The sequence below is a fragment of the Rhincodon typus genome, chromosome 27 (assembly GCF_021869965.1).
Source record: "Rhincodon typus isolate 14 chromosome 27, sRhiTyp1.1, whole genome shotgun sequence".
Classification (NCBI taxonomy): Eukaryota; Metazoa; Chordata; class Chondrichthyes; order Orectolobiformes; family Rhincodontidae; genus Rhincodon; species Rhincodon typus.
Window position 1 is genome coordinate 661,098 of NC_063358.1, and position 16,241 is coordinate 677,338.

The 16,241-nt window shown below is 42.7% G+C and overlaps 1 protein-coding gene across 1 annotated transcript in view; it reads left to right on the forward strand.

The window, feature by feature from the left end:
• Positions 1 to 5,347: 5,347 nt before the first annotated feature.
• Positions 5,348 to 16,241, forward strand: part of LOC109928990 (uncharacterized protein KIAA1522 homolog) — a 28,878-nt gene continuing 17,984 nt past the window's right edge. Inside the window, exons 1-5 of the mRNA XM_048612902.1 lie at positions 5,348 to 5,420; positions 6,628 to 6,698; positions 8,200 to 8,344; positions 9,643 to 9,762; positions 11,784 to 15,239. Of these exons, the coding sequence (XP_048468859.1) occupies positions 5,348 to 5,420; positions 6,628 to 6,698; positions 8,200 to 8,344; positions 9,643 to 9,762; positions 11,784 to 15,239 (3,865 nt within the window). The remainder of the gene's footprint in view (positions 5,421 to 6,627; positions 6,699 to 8,199; positions 8,345 to 9,642; positions 9,763 to 11,783; positions 15,240 to 16,241) is intronic.

The window sequence follows — 16,241 nt, forward strand, 5'->3', positions numbered from 1 at the left end:
TCAAACCACCTTCCTGCCTGCCGGTACACTCCTGCGACCTTGAAACCTTATTCATGACCTCACTACTCTCAACCTCCTGTACACTGGAGCTACAATTCAGGTTCCCATCCTCCTGCTGAATTAGTTTAAACCCTCCCGAAAAGCATTAGCAAATTTCCCCCCCAGGATATTGGTACCGCTCTGGTTCAGGTGTAGACCATCCCGTTTGTAGAGGTCCCACCTACCCCAGAATGAGCCCCAATTATCCAGGTATCTGAATCCCTCCCTCCTGCACCATCCCTGTAGCCACGTGTTCAACTGCTTTCTCTCCCTATTCCTCGCCTCATTAGCACTTGGCACGGGTAACAAACCAGAGATAACAACTCTGTTTGTTCTAGCTCTAAGCTTCTACCCTAGCTCCTTGGATTTCTGCCTTCCATCCCCATCCCTTTTCCTACCTATGACGTTGGTGCCTATGTGGACCACGACTTGGGGCTGCTCCCCCTCCCCCTTAAGAATCCCGAAAACACGATCCGAGACATCACGGACCCTGGCACCTGGAGGCAACACACCAACCGTGATTCTCTCTCGTTCCCACAGAATCTCCTATCTGTCCCCCTAACTATGGAGTCCCCAGTGACTCATGCTCTCCTCCTCTCCCACCTTCCCTTCTGAGCAACAGGGATAGACTCTGTGCCAGAGACCTGTACCCCATGGCTTAACCTTCTCAATCACTTGCTGTGCCTTGCTCCTAACATTTAGTGATTCATGCTCAGCATGTCCAAGTCTCCCTACACCTTGGAATTCTGCTCACCTTTGCCATTTAAGTAACACTCTGCCTTTTTCCCTCCTTGCCAAAGTTAACAAATTAAAAATTTCCCACATTATACCCCCTCTGCCAGATTTTTATCCACTCACTCTACCCATTCATTTGTCACCTCATTGTGTCTTCTTCACACACACTTTCCAACCTGTTTCTGTGTGGCCTGCAGATTTAGCCACGACACTTTTGATGCCCTTGTCTAAGTCATCACATTAATATAAATTGTGAACCATTGAAGGCCGCGCACAGACCCCTCCAGCATTCCACTCATCACATCCTCCCAATCAGACATTGACCCATTTGTGTGTTCTCTGTTTTCTACCAGCCAGGCAGTCTTCTGTCCGTGTTGATATGTTAATGCCTACAGCATAAACTTCTACTTTGCATATTAACCTATCATGTAGACACCTTGTCAAGTGTCGTTTGGAAATTGATACACAGTACGTCTACAGCCTCCCCTTTTACCACAACACGTGTTACCATTCTAATAGATTTGTTAAACCTGATATCCCTTTCACTAAGTGGTGCTGATTCTTCCTGATTACCTGAGTTTTTCTAAGTGCCCAACTACAACTTCCTTAATGATTGATTTGAATATCTTCTCTATGTCAGACATCTAGCTAACTGACCTAAAGATTCCTGTTTTTTTTTTGTCTCCCTGTCTTCTTGAATCTGTGAACTATTAAATCAGGATCTAGGTAAACTATTCACAAACTCAATTTTCTGTCCTGAATTAAACAGTGGACTGAAAAGTCTCAATAGCCTCTCAACACTTGGTGTTCTGAAATTAACTCCAACAGATAATCTTTTGAGGGTTTATTTCCATCTTTAAGGAAGCAGTTTGTTGGTGCAGTCAATGTGTTGTGTGTAACCAGCATTTTGAGGAAGTGCAGATGTCACCATTGCCAGACATTCCCATCCCTCCATGGGTGCGGAGTGGCAGTTGTGAGGAGGATGGAGATTCTTCACTGGGATTTGACAAAATTAACAGAGTGGGCAAAGATTTGGCAGATGGAATACAACGTGGAGAAGTGTGAGGTTATTTACTCTGGTAAGAAAAATCAGAAATATAGAATTTAAACATTGCTAAAAGAAGACAAGAAATTATTATGTACTCAGAACTAGAAGAAAGAAACAGACTTGAAAAAAAGAGGCACCATTTTATACAGAATTAGAAGAGGTGCTGATTCATTTGTCCATTGTTGGTATGGAGATACTGCAAGAACACTTAACTGTTAATCTTAATTCTCAGACCCAGACAGGTAGACTCTGGTCACGATGTGGCTTTAGGAATGCAGCAGAGATTGATAAATGCGCAAACCTCACTGAATCTCAAATTGGTTTTTGGTGCAGTTCTTGGCACAGACTGGAATATTGTGTTGTTCAATAGCAGAATCATACCTAATGTTGGACAGAGGTTCCCGAGGCTTGAAGGTATGGGCTGGTTCAGCACGAATGGCCTGCTTTCTCCTGTGAATGGTCAGCAGGGAGGTGCCGTTTGACATGGCCCCCAGTTGTTAAGGATGTTCAGCTACAGCGTTGGCATCTCGCTGGCACCAAAGCTCAGCTCATTTTACTCGTGTGCGGTAGGAAAAATACCTTCGTAGCTTGAAGCAGAATTGTGCTGGTGGAGAAAACCAGTCGTGGGTTTATTGCAAAGTAACAGTATGAGACAGCTGGCTTCACATCGTTCATATTTTTGAGACATCTTCCTCCCCCAGGGTTATTTGGAATAACTACCCCAAGGGTCAGTTGGAGTAAATTCCCCCCACCTCCACCCCGGGTGATCTGAAGTAGACTGAACACCATTCAAAGACAAACGGGCCATTGGCTGATTGGCCACTTTATTAAATAATCTGGACTGCACTAAGGATTACACTGGAACCCAATATTATGTTATCAGTTGGATGCACAATATGATGTATTTGCATGTCCTACAAGCTATACATATTAACACACAGAGCCCTGTTTAATTTGGACCAAAAGAATAGATTGTACCTTTCTTCATTGCGGAAAATAAGGGTCACAGGGACTTCCAACATCTGCATTGCATGGCAACACCCTGACCAATCAGAATTGACATGTCTGGTCTGACAACAGGGATCGACAGTTAACTGTTCCTGTTGTGTCGCAGTGCCAATGATAGCCTAACCAATCAGCACTCTGTAAAATGCTGTCCTTTAATACAAGTCAGTTTTTTGTACCCAAGTCCTGATGAGTTTAAAATGAAAAACTTCAACTTTTTGCCCCCTTTCAGCAACATTTAAAACAGAAATGAAGTATTTCTGAAATGCTGAGAGGTTAGGAAGAATTGAACATCAAACAACTTGGCTGAGAGATAGTAGGAACTGCCAATGCTGGAGTCAGAGATAACACTGTGTGGAGCTGGAGGAACACAGCAGGCCAGAAAAAGGGTCCTGACCCAAAACGTCAGCTTTCCTGCTCTTCTGATTCTGCCTGGCCTGTTATGTTCCTCCAGCTCCACACTGTGTTATATATAAACAACTTGCTGTCATTGTTCATGAGTCACTGAAGGTTAACAAGAAGGTAGGGTGTAATTAACAAGCCACATAAAATGTTGGTATTTTACAAGAGGGCTTGGGTACCCATGTAAAGATAAAGATATCTTACTGTAATTATATAGGGCCTCGGTGGGACCATGTTTGGAATATTCTGTGTAATTTTGTTTGCCTTGCTGATGCAGTTTGTGCTGACTTGGATACTATTGGTGTTTGCTCAGCTAGAAATGAACCGAAAACAATTTAAATATAGGTCAGACATTTATTTTTAAGAAACTTTTCTCCTTGGGGTATGCAGAGGTCTGCATTTTTTTTTAAAACTTTGTTTTTAAACTATATTTTGAATTTCTGTGATAATCTTTATGCAGTTTTTCTAAATTAATGAATCCCTGTGTTAGGTAAGTTATCATAATTAACCCTGGATAATTGAGATCATGTCTAAGAAATTGGATAAAAAAAATATTTGTTTCAATTTTAAATCAAAGTTTTTATCAATGTTGTCCTTTAAAAGTAACACATAAAACAGTTTTTATTTAATATGGGGATATTTCTATACAGAAATCCATACCTTCCATAAAATATCTGGAATTTGGTAGCTTACTAAGAAATAAACATGAAAAATATGGTTTCTAAATAGATGATGGTTCAGTTCTGTACTGGTTTTATATTTTAGTTGAAATGATAAATGGTGTATTAAAATATGTTTGAGAAGATGGTGACTATACTCCAGATTAGTGTATTCTCATGTAACACAGTCTGCACACATCCTGGTATAACACGAACAGACTAGATCCTGATCACTACACTTGATAATTAGAGAGCTTTAAAATGTAATATTCTGTTAGAACTAATTTTATATTGTGCAGACAAGATAATTACTTGGAAATCAACTACTTTTCATGACACAAGCATGCAGAGATTTATTGAATTACTCATTTTATTGTGACCACTATTGAGTACAAATAAGGGAGAAGTGTCAGCTGCCATGCCCTAAACGGTTGAGGACACAAGGATCTCCAAGGTTGAAGGCCACCACTCATCAGTATGTTAGAGACAAAAAAACTGCAGATACTGGAATCCAGGGTAGACAAACAGGAGGCTGGAAGAACACAGCAGGCCAGGCAGGATCTGGAGGAAAGGAGCAGTTAATGTTTCGCATATTACCTTTTTCACTCCTGAAGAAAGGTAATACTCGAAATACTGACTGCTCCTTTCCTCCAGATGCTGCCTGACTCCTCAGTATGTGCTGTGTACAGCAGGAGGGAATCCCCAGCCTGGAATCCCCATCCAGATAATGATGGTAGAAGTTCAGAACACCTTTCTGCATATGACAACTGATACTAAGTGAGTTACCAATTTTCCAATGTTTGGATGCAGATTGATAGTACAGCTGAGAACCAGGCTGAATAAAGGAGGTTTGGAGAGGAGGTGAGAAACAAATAGGAGAAGCAAAACTAAGAGTCTGCAGCTATCAAGAAAGGAAATATGCCTTCTCCTCTTTGAGGATCATTTGAGTATGTTTTTCTACAAGGTGGTGGAACTTAGGCCTTTTAGTTTATTCAGGACAAAGTTGGCTAGGTTTTGATGGACAAGGTAGTCAAAGGTTATTGGTACAGAGAGGGAAGTGGAACTGAGTACATAACTAGGTCAACTATGATATTGAAAGCTGGAGCAGGCTCAAAAAGATCAAAGGACCTAATCTTGCTCTTGAGTTCTATGTTCCTACTGTCAGTTTATCAATAGTTAAAGGTTGTAAAAGTAGAAGCCAGAAGCCAGAAAGGGAATTATGCATGGCTGAGGTATTAACTGAATACTTTGCATCTGTCTTTACCAAGAGGGCAGATGCTGCTGAGGTGATGGTGACACTTGGGGCTGAGTTTTCAGAGTTGTGGAGACTCCAAGCATGCTTAAAATTACAATAGGCACTGGATCTGGAAGTCCCCCCCTCCCCCATTTCCAATAGATCCCATTTTTGTCGTTAGGGAAACAGGGTGTGGTGTGGCACACAGGTAGAAACCTAAGCTCCATGGGGCCACTTGAACACTCGACTGAGTTCAAACATCACGTTTCTGCTGAGGGGCAAGCGGCTCGTACCTGCAGTATGGGTTCCCTGGATTTCTGAAGGATTTATCTAAATAGTCATGAAGGATCAATAAGGTCTCGAGAACTGTCAAACTGTCAGGTTATTTTAATTCTCAACCATTTAAAAAAAATTGTCACCTATCTTCATCAGCAAGTGTTGGAGAAAACTCTCTTCTAACACCTAAAATAGCTGGTTATTGATATTACCCTAAATATTCTCATTATGAATGCTCACTGGTATATAAGTAATGGTTCTGAGGAGATTAATATTCGTTGGCTTCACCTGTTCTACAGATATCTGTGGGTGAAAACAAGGAGGTTCTACTCCAGCCTTTGGAAGGTGTTTGCACCTAAGGTCCTAGTAATTATACCTGATCAAATGTACTTATTGCTAACATCAATAATCTTGTAATTTAAGAACAGTGCCAGTTCTATAGGTATTTTACCTTATTCTATCCTCCATCAATAATCACTCGATAGGCTAAGACAACAGAGGATTGGAAGCAATAAATTATCTCAAACAGCCTTTACTCAGTAGCACATCATTGATAGTAAATACCACAAGGTGTTAGACGTGGTCATCTGGAAAACTACCACACTTTCCACAACCTGCAGTTATTCCAGCAAGCGAGCTGTAAGTTAATGGTCTAAATGACTGATCAGAAGTTTTTAAAGAATTAGCTGTCATTGATGCAGGCTTAGAAGTGGGTGTGGGTAGGTTAGTGATGGGAATGCCAAGAGTGAGAGCTAGAAGGCGTGATAATTAACAAAACAAGTAGGACAGAACCCCAGTGAACCAGGCAGTCCCTTATCCAGCTCTTGCCACAACATGGGGCACTTCCAATCAGTGTCTGGGGCAATCTGTCTGACTCCATCACACAATGCCTTCCCATCCTGAAAATTAAAATCGCAGCATTAGAGGCTCTTTCTCCCCTGAGGCTAGTACAGTGAGATCAGAACAGTTCTAAACCTGAGCTATTAATTTTGAAGAACAATATCAGCCATTTGTAGCACCAGTGACTGGCTGCAGTCATGACATTTCTGGTTGTAGTTCTGGTGTCAGGCCTAAACTAGTGCTGAAGTCTGTAGTGAGTACTCTATGTCGATGGATAAAATGGTACATCTAGACAAAATAACTCTGAATTAAATTCCAGGCTATGGTGGTGATTTTGAGAATGTGTGGTTTTCCTAACTTTGTGATGCTTTGTCTTTTTCTCTGTTTAGGAAACCTGGCTGGATGTTCCCAGCAGCAGATCGGAAATGGCTGTGGTTATGCAGAAGACACCAGTCAGCATGTAAGACATGGGAATTGATGGTTAATCGCATGAATAATCAAAAGTTTTGTCATCCAACCTTTCAGGACAATCAATGGAAGTAAAAGACATCATTTTATTTTAAGCAAATCAGATCTGTTTTTCTTCCATTACATATTCTAATATTCTTATAGGAAATGAGATGGCTGCTATCACAGAAATATTATAAAATAATAATTAATTATTAACTTGAACATGTAATCGTTCAGCTTTTTAATAGTATATTTAAACCAATTTGAATTCTAAAATAGCGCCGTGCAGAATGTGTACTACTTCAAGGTGCTTAGTAATTGCATCTCTGGCAAATCCCTGTTTGTTCAGCTAATTATGTTAGTGACCAATGGGTGTCCATGGTGGGGTGGGTGCTGGTGCCAGAAGGCAGATAAATCATCAAGTAAGCAGGCCTCTGGGTAGACTCCACCCTTATCTGCGGGCAAGTAAATCAGGTTAAAGGGAGATTTGTTTCTGCTCCTCCCTGTTATTGAACAAGGTCAGAGTGTAACTACAGCCAGCAGGTAGCCTCGAGGCTCTTACAGGTTGAGGAGGAAAAAATGGTTACGGGAATAAAGGGAACACCTTTATCAGAAGGAAAATGCTGACTTAGCTGGAATCATGAGAACGCCACATGAAGGGTCAGAGGGATGGCTCGGACTTGAACCTGTGGTTTTATTGCAGAGCTATTGTAACATTTGTTGCTAAAACCTTCCCCATGTGTTTATTTAAGACAAACTTAGCTCCAGATTTATGAATATGTTGATCTCCAAATAATTCTTTTAAACTGGATTCTGTAAAAATAACAATTATGAAATTGTTGCCTGTGCTGGATTGAAATCTTGTAATTATTCAGTTAAATTAGTTACCCCCCTTGGGTGGGACTAACTTTGCTTCGCAAATATTCTATTTTCATGGAGCCAGTTTAAATACCATAGAATATGGCTCGCCTATTAGCTCAGCGCTGCTGTCACATAATTATCCCTGATAAAAATTTCACTTTTATGTTGCACAATTGGTCTGTTGTAGGTAATTGCAATGAACACACAGGCTGAAACGGGTTAGAATTTCTGGGGGTTTACTGCAGCTGGTCTGTAATGGGAGGGGGAAATGAATTGGCTTCACACGAATAGGTCAAATGTTTACCTCCTTTTCGTGTGAGTGTACCCTCTGCTTAAAGAGAATTCAAACGGACTGCTTGCTAGATACTGAGGCTATGTACAGTTTTGAGGGTATGGTCTGAAGGACTTCTATCGATAACTCGGATCCAGAAATCAGCAACTCCAGAAATATCCCCAAGGTGAGCGTGAGGACTTCAATGCTGAATTTTGGACTGATTTTTTTTTTTAAGAAAAAGAATTCAGAATGTTGTTCCAAGAGGAGTTTTATCTTAAATCTTTTGTTTTCAATGTACAGATTTATTAATGGAAATGGTTTGTTGTTTTTCATATTGCTGATTTTAAGAGTGATGGTTTGCTTGTCCTTCACACAGAATGATGATGAGCCTCACGGTGAGAAGTCTGGATCATGTGTAGCCAGTGATGAGGTCTGGGCCAAAACAAGATCACTTCCACCACCAACCCCTGATGAGATCCGAAAGGATTCGCTATCGTCTCGGTCAGGAGCCACCCCAACTGGTATCTATCTAGCAGAGATAGTAGGAACTGCAGATGCTGGAGAATCTGAGATAACAAGGTGTGTAGAGCTGGATGAACACAGCAGGCCAAGCAGCATCAGAGGAGCAGGAAAGCTGACGTTTCAGGCCTAGACCAGAAGGGTCCTCTGATGCTGCTTGGCCTGCTGTGTTCATCCAGCTCTACATCTTGTTATCTCTGGTATCTATCTAGCAATTGGGTTGTGCTGGGAGAACACCACGTTGATGTCGATCCTTTCTCTTCCTGTATGACAGGAACAAATTGAGTTTGAATAATGTGAAAGAAAGCTCACTGCCTGCTGCATCAGACTTTCTAGTGAATGGACTAATTAGCCTCTTTTTAACTTGAAATTGAATTTTAATTTTAAAATAAATTCCTCATGTAGCAAAAATACTAGTTTCTGCTGAATGGGAAAATGATCATTAGCTTAAAAAGTATCAGATCTAACAAGAGAAGATTGTAAATACAGAGGTATCTTGATTTCCTGAAGCATTTATGCAGTTTAAGTTTCTTTCTTTGTACCTTGTAATTTACAATATGATTCCATACATTAAATTCTAGTTCTAACATCCCTGAGAAAGGGATGAAACATTCCTGAACAGTTCACTAAAGCATAGCTCGCCATCTATTGGTGAAGCTCTGAACTCCTTGAAATTAGTCAAAGGCCTTTGAACACCATCAGCTGGTTTTGGGGCTTTGTAATTTTCTGTTTGGTGATTCTGTACCAAACAAAGTGAGCTGGGATCACCAGTGTTGGTGAACTTTGTAATGATGGAATGTCAGACAGCCAGCTTAAGGCAATCATGTATCGGCCTAAATGTGACAACAACAACTACCTGTATTTATATAGCACCCTTAATGTACTGAGGTCCTTCACAAGAATCTTTATAGAATAAGATGTGACACTGAGTCATATAGGAGACATTAGCTGAAGGGATATAAAGCTTATTCAGAAAGGAGGCTTTAAGGAGTGACTTGAAAGAGAAAAGTAATATAGAGAGGGATTCCAGAGCTTAGGTAACCAGCAACTGAAGGCAAAACCACCAATGGACTAAAGGCTACAGATAGCATGAGAGGGGCAAGGAGGGAAAGGTTATATTTTGTCATGGAGCAGGTATATACTAATTAGATAAATTTGCCTAGTCCCACAAATACAGATTGTATCCCAGTTTTGGATTCGGTTGAAGGGGAACTCGAATAAATTAAAAATGAATATTCAAGTCATTATAACTTCATTAAAAGTGTGTAAATTCCTACCTTTTGTTTTTAATAACAAACAGGGACAACTTTTAAACCTCCACAAAAGATCCAATCATCTTTCAAAGGCCCAAAGCTGAAAGAGAAGAGAATTCGAAGAACCACAATCATGGGACTCCCACAACACGTTCAACAGGAACTAGGTCTGTACGCTGTTCACTTATAAACTGCTGACCAGTCAGCCTGTTGTATTTCTTTACACAACTGTGAAGGAGTCGAATGTAACCAGAATGGAATATGGAGCAGGTGTAGGCATTAGGTTGGTCCTCCCAGAAATGAAAAAGAATGACCATTTCCCAATTGCTCCATTGTAGCCTGGATCAAGGAGGGCATTTAGTGGCTGAAGACAGGCTCCATTTAGCTATTTAGTCTGTGCTGCATTCACTCACCTCTGCTTGTTACAGTGGGTTACCTCTGGACATGGCCCCATGGCACTGGACAGGAAACGGCACAGTGAGGTTTCCTGCTCCTGACCCGTCTCTGTAGTTTACATCATGAAGTGTAGTTGTATTGTTGCAATATGCTGTGCTCGGGAAGTTCTCCATTCTGCTGTGAAGGGCTCAGTGTAACAGCAGCTCTCTGATGATGGCAGCTCCTGTATCATTCCCTCACCCTGACCTCAAACTGTTAGAGAGCACTCATCAACAAAGAGATTGGTCGATGTTTGAAACTGTACACTGAACCTTGGCTGATTAAAACTTCAATCAGGGACCAAATCTAATAAATGAAGGTCACAGGATTCTGGGGCAGAATCTGAAAGAAAGTGGCATAATTTTCAGGAAGAAATATCACAATAACACTGGGAATTTTTCACTCTTTATGAATGATTTTTAGCACTAATTACTACAGAAAGTCTTTAACTACAATTTGAAAGCTTGGAGATGTATTTCTTTTATTTATTCACGAGATGAGGGTGTCACTGGCCAGGCAGCATTTATTGCCCATCCCTAATTGCCCAGAGGGCAGTTAAGAGTCAACCACATTGCTGTGGGTCTGGGGTCACATGTAGGCCAGACCAGGTAAGGATGGCAGATTTCCTTCTCTAAAGGACATTAGTGAACCAGATGGGTTTTTCCTGACAATTGGTAGTGGTTTAATGGTCACCATTAGGCTCTTCATTCCAGATTTTTATTGAATTCAAATTCCATCATCTGCTGTGGCGGGATCCAAATCCAAATCGCCAGAACATTACCTGGATCTCTGGATTAACAGTCCAGTCATCTCCCCATTGTGATTGTGTAATGTGATTGGGATCAGAGCTGAATATTTAATCTGCTTGCCCACAGTGTGGGCAATTATTCAATGGAATGTTTAGCATTCCTGGTGTTTCAGGTGTCTGTTTGTTAAAAGGTTGAGAATTGAGTCAGGTCATACTCTCTCCCAGTCAGCTTTAGGGTTTGATGACATTGATGTTCATCTTGTGAGCAGCTCAGCTGCCATGTACTAGCTGCCATATTTGTAGCTGAAATATTTGACCTTGAAAGCTCCTTGTATAAGCTCAATGTTGCATTTTTCCCTCTGCAGTGACTTGCTGTAGCATAGCAACTCCACTCAGTGAATGATCCAGATTAATTGCCTCATGTTCAGTGGTGTTTTGTATGGGGTGGGGGAATGGAACAGATTGTACTGTTCCTCCCTGGTCACCTTAATAAAGTTCCTTAAGTTTAATAGCTCTGTTTCGAATTGTCTAACACATGTCTCTTATTTTAGTTAAAGGGCCAGTACAGGCTGATCACAGATACGGTATTTGAGGTGGCATAGTACCATGTGGTAAGGTCAGGGGAATGCTCCCACCTTGGAGCCTGCAGTCACACCCTCTGAGTTGTCTTTTTGTGCTCTGAAGCTCATACTGTTAAAGAAGCTGCAGTGAATCCTCATTGTGTATTTTCACCTTAAAGTAAGCCCTACCTATTGCAGCAGTCGAATAAGTTGAAAATTCAGATAAATAATCTTTTGGTTCATGTTATTTCCCCACATTCTACTGGCCAGGATCGAATAGAGTGCCTGCATTTTATTCACAAAAGCTTGCAATATATTGTAGCGATGATGAAGTCTGTGGAGAAGACTTTACCTTTCTTCACTCGAGTATTATCTTTCGGTTGTCAATAAATTGAGTTCTATGTCACTTTTGAGTTTTCATGTTGTTCTTTCTGTTTTGAAACAGGGTTTGGAAAGGGATCCCATGTCTCAAACAGCACTATGAAGGTGCCTGGTGATGGCAATGCTGGCATTGTCTCAGAATCCAGGAGAGAGGGAAATCATTGCTTCAGTATGGTCCCACAATCGAGAGGAAGGGCCTCTTTGCGGTCTGTTAACTTTACAGATTCATCACAGGGAGCTACTGAATCGATAAGCACTTTAGAAATTCATGACCAACAGAACTGGGGACTAATAGATTTTTCCCAAAGACCAAAGTCATTAGCCGTTCCAAAATCACTCATACCAAGTGAACTTCAAAACCCAGTTATGTCTATGTCACCTCAGGCAACATACCTATCCAAGATCATTCCCAATGCAATACTGCCTTCTGCAGTGGATGTTGTGATGATCAACACCAGTCAGAATTGCTTGCGCACCATCAGCAGGGACAGCTTAATAATCGCTCCATCTCCTGCGTGTTCCCGATCCATCTCCCTGCAGAATTATGATGGCAGAGATTACGCTTCAAGTGATGCGTGGAGCCATTCTCAATCTTCAGAAACCATAGTGTCAAACAATTCCACTATTTCGTCACAGGGAAATACTCGGAATCATTCTGCGGAAAAGGTCAGAGAGAAATCGAGAGATGAGCACAATCTAACTAATTCTGTTCCAGATTCTCGTGCGGACACTAGTAGGTGGGTTAATGCATGTTCTGTACAGAGTGTTTTAGAAACCAGTGAGGATACTGCAGCCCACAATACCTCGAACTATCAAACTGATGAACTGAAAAGTAATGGTTTTGTCAACCAAGCACTATCTCCTGCAGAAAGCACCAGTAGTATTGTTGATGCATCGGATACACAGAGTGTAACAAGTGAGCGATCAATCTCAAGGAGCCTGTCCGTTAGGAAAATGAAGAAAGCACCAGCTCCCCCAAGAAGAATCCATTCCTTGCAGCAGAAGGAGGAAGAGCCGAACTTCCAACCAAAAGATCAAAGCTGTGTGTCACCTGTGGACAACGATGTGTTTTCACCTGCACTCAGTGACATCAATCACATCCAACCTGAACCCCATGTGGATTCTCCCGTATTTGCTGCTAACCCTCAATCTCATCACAACCCAGTGACAGCTCAAAATCGGATGGAAGAAATACCGAAAGGAAAGAGTAAGATTTCTCCAGGAAATCCAAACTCACCCATTAAATCCGAGCGAACGATGTCACCATCCAGCGGGTACTCAAGTCAGAGTGGGATTCCCACTATGGGCAGGGATCCCACATCTCCCTCTCCTCCTGGAGGAAGGTCCAAACCTGATAGATCCACTTCCCTGGTTTCTCCAGAAGAGTCACTCTCCTCCTCTTCAGCGTCAATATCATCCTCCATTTCTGAACGGTTTGACTTCTTTTCAATCCCTCCTCCACCGTCGTCACCTGCTCCACCACCACCATCTATGTTATACTCCTGGGGACCAGCATCAATCCCTCCACCTCCTGCAGGATCAGCCCCATCACCTCCCATAAGAAAACCTTCCTTCCTCTTTCCTGCAGCTGCCCGGGCTCCGCCTGTCACCACGGCAACATCCAAACGGGTTCCGCCTGTCACCACGGCGACGTCCAAACAGGCTCCGCCTGTCACCACGGTGACAACGTCCGGTCAGGCTCCGCCTGTCACCACGGCGACGACGTCCAGTCAGGCTCCGCCTGTCACCACGGCGATGACGTCCGGTCAGGCTCCGCCTGTCACCGCGACAACATCCAAACGGGCTCCGCCTTTCACCATGGCAACGTCCGATCGGGCTCTGCCTTTCACCATGGCAACGTCCGATCGGGCTCTGCCTATCATCACGACGACATCTAATCAGGCTTCACCTGTCACTATGGCAGTGCCCAATCAGGTTCCACCAGTCTCTACAACTGTGTCCTCATTGGTTACCATGTCTGTGTCCAGTCAAGTCCCACTGGTCACTACGACCACAGCTGCTCAGGCCCCTGTGGCCACTGGGACTGTTCCTGTGGCTCTCCTGCCTTCAGCCTCTGAAACTGTGCATGCTCTGTCTAACCCTGTGGCCACATCTGTCTCCTCAGCGCCTCCCACTGGACAGCAGGAAATCATTCCAGTCGCAACAAAGCACTCTTCACCCCCACCTTCACCCCCGCCATCCCATCACCCTCCTCCACCACCAAAGAAAGCAACAATAACTGGGGCATCCTCGCCTCCGTCTTCCTCCACTGTTTCTGAGCCCAAGAGGCTGTCAGGGTTTGATTGGCCTCCCCCTCCTCCTCCTTTGTCCCCATCTGCGTTTGCACCCTCGACCGAGCCATCATCTGTTCCTGAGAATACCCATCAGGGTGAGCAGGAGGCTGATTTCCTGTTTCCACCTCCTCCACCTCCTTCCCTCCTGACAAACTCAGTGCAAGAGAAGAGGTTTTCTGCACAAGATTTACAGTCGGTGTCTCCACCCTCACCCCCACCGCTACCCCCAGACAAATCATTGAAGAGCACGATCCCAGGGCAACCTGCAACTGTAGAACCTTCATCGCAACGTCTTTCACCTCCAGTTCCCACAGAAACCAAGATGTCACCCAGGCCAAAGCTATCTGCTTCACCAGCAGCCACATCCACGTCAAACCATCTTCAGCAGAAGCCCCTTGCTTTCCCAGGAACCCCACCTGCAGACTCTCATCTTTCAAAAGTAATAACTCCAAAACCAAAGATGTCCAATCAGGATTCTGAGAATAAATTGCCTGTCCAGTCTCCACCTCCTCAAAATGGCAGTGACCAAGATGGGAAGCCGATAGTCACACCATCTCTCTTACAGATGGTACGGTTACGTTCTGTCCGTGTGAACACGTACACAACTGGGGGGCTGGATTGCCAGCCCCAAGTCAGCAAAAACCAACCTGATTTAAAACCACCTGCCAAAAGTAATATGACTGCACCGAGCAAACCTGCTCGCAAGTCTCTGACACACCGTTTATCATCCTCTTCTGATTCAGAATCTTCAGTCAAACCCAACAGTTCTCTCTCTGTAGAGAAACCGACAGTCAGTGATGTTTATGGACAGAGTACACTTAAACCCCCTGAAGATGGGGCTCCACAGAAATCACCTGCTTCGACAGCCAGCTTCATTCTTTCCAAAAACGTAAGTCCCAAGAAGCTGGTCTTTGAAACTCCTCGATCACCAGAGGCAGAAGCTGAAGTGAAGAGGAACTTTGTGGCTGAGCTCAACTCTGTTTCTGAACGAATAGCCTCAAAGAGCGAATCCAAAAGTTTGACAGACGCACAGAGTAAAGTAATTTCAGAAACCACTTCTGCACAGAAAAAACCCGGCAGAATTCCCCCACCTGTTGCCAAAAAGCCTTTGTTTTTACCGAATGTGCACAGACCCCCCGCCACATCGTCTGATGTGAAAGAGCCTCCACAAGTGCAGGAAACGTCTGGTGCCCGTGAAGCTACTAGTGATGCCAAGGACGAGAAAGGTAACTCTTGGTGTGACAAATGATCTGTGTCGCAGACCTGGGATAAATGATTATAAATTGGGTCTGAGTGTTGAGTCTAAGACATTGGTTCCACAAATTGAGATTGTGTAAATGTGACACGGAAAGAACTTTTAGGGTCTAGTGATTACTTTGCAGTTTTTTAAGTCTGATCATGTCTAGTTTTCAAAAACGTTTTGTTATGAAGATAACATCAAAATGCTTTCAGTTACTACTTTTCTAGTTTTCAGCATCCAAAAAGAAAGTGTAACAATGTGAAAAGGCCATCACTAGGTTTTTAACGAATATCCATGACTTCAGTTACAGAATGTCCATGTCAAAATGGACCCATTTGTTTCTTCAATTCCTCTTGCCTGTTATCAATAGTGTTGACATCTGTGTAAGATTTGAATAAAACAAGTCTTTCAGTCTGAAGTGGGGTGGTTTAAGAAGTAAAATAGAAATGATCATAAAAATATTAATTTAAAGTGTTCAAAGTGTTTGGGAATATACAAACATTCAAATTTGGAGCTGTAGGAGGTTACTCAGCTGCTTGAGCCTGTTCCATCATGGCTGATCTGATTACCACCTACCCCCTGATAACCTTCCATGCTTTGTTTGACAACAGTCTGTCTCCTTGGTCTTTAGCAATATTTCACGACTCTGCTTTCACCACTTGTACAGGAAGAGAGTTCCAAAGGCACTCAACTCTCCATGTATTTGGCTGTTGTCTGACTTAAATGGGTAATCCTTTTTTTAAACAGTGACCCCTTGTTCTAGATAACACGGTATAGAGCTGGATGAACACAGCAGGCCAAGCAGCATCAGAGGAGCAGGAAAGCTGACGTTTCGGGTCGAGACCATAGATTCTGTTTTGCCAATCCCCTTTAGCATCTTACATACCTTAATTAGATCTCCTTCTATTCTTGTAAACTCCAGAGAATATAGACTGAAACTGCTCAACAATAAGAAAAACTCCTCCTGTCTGGAATCAAATCTAGTGAA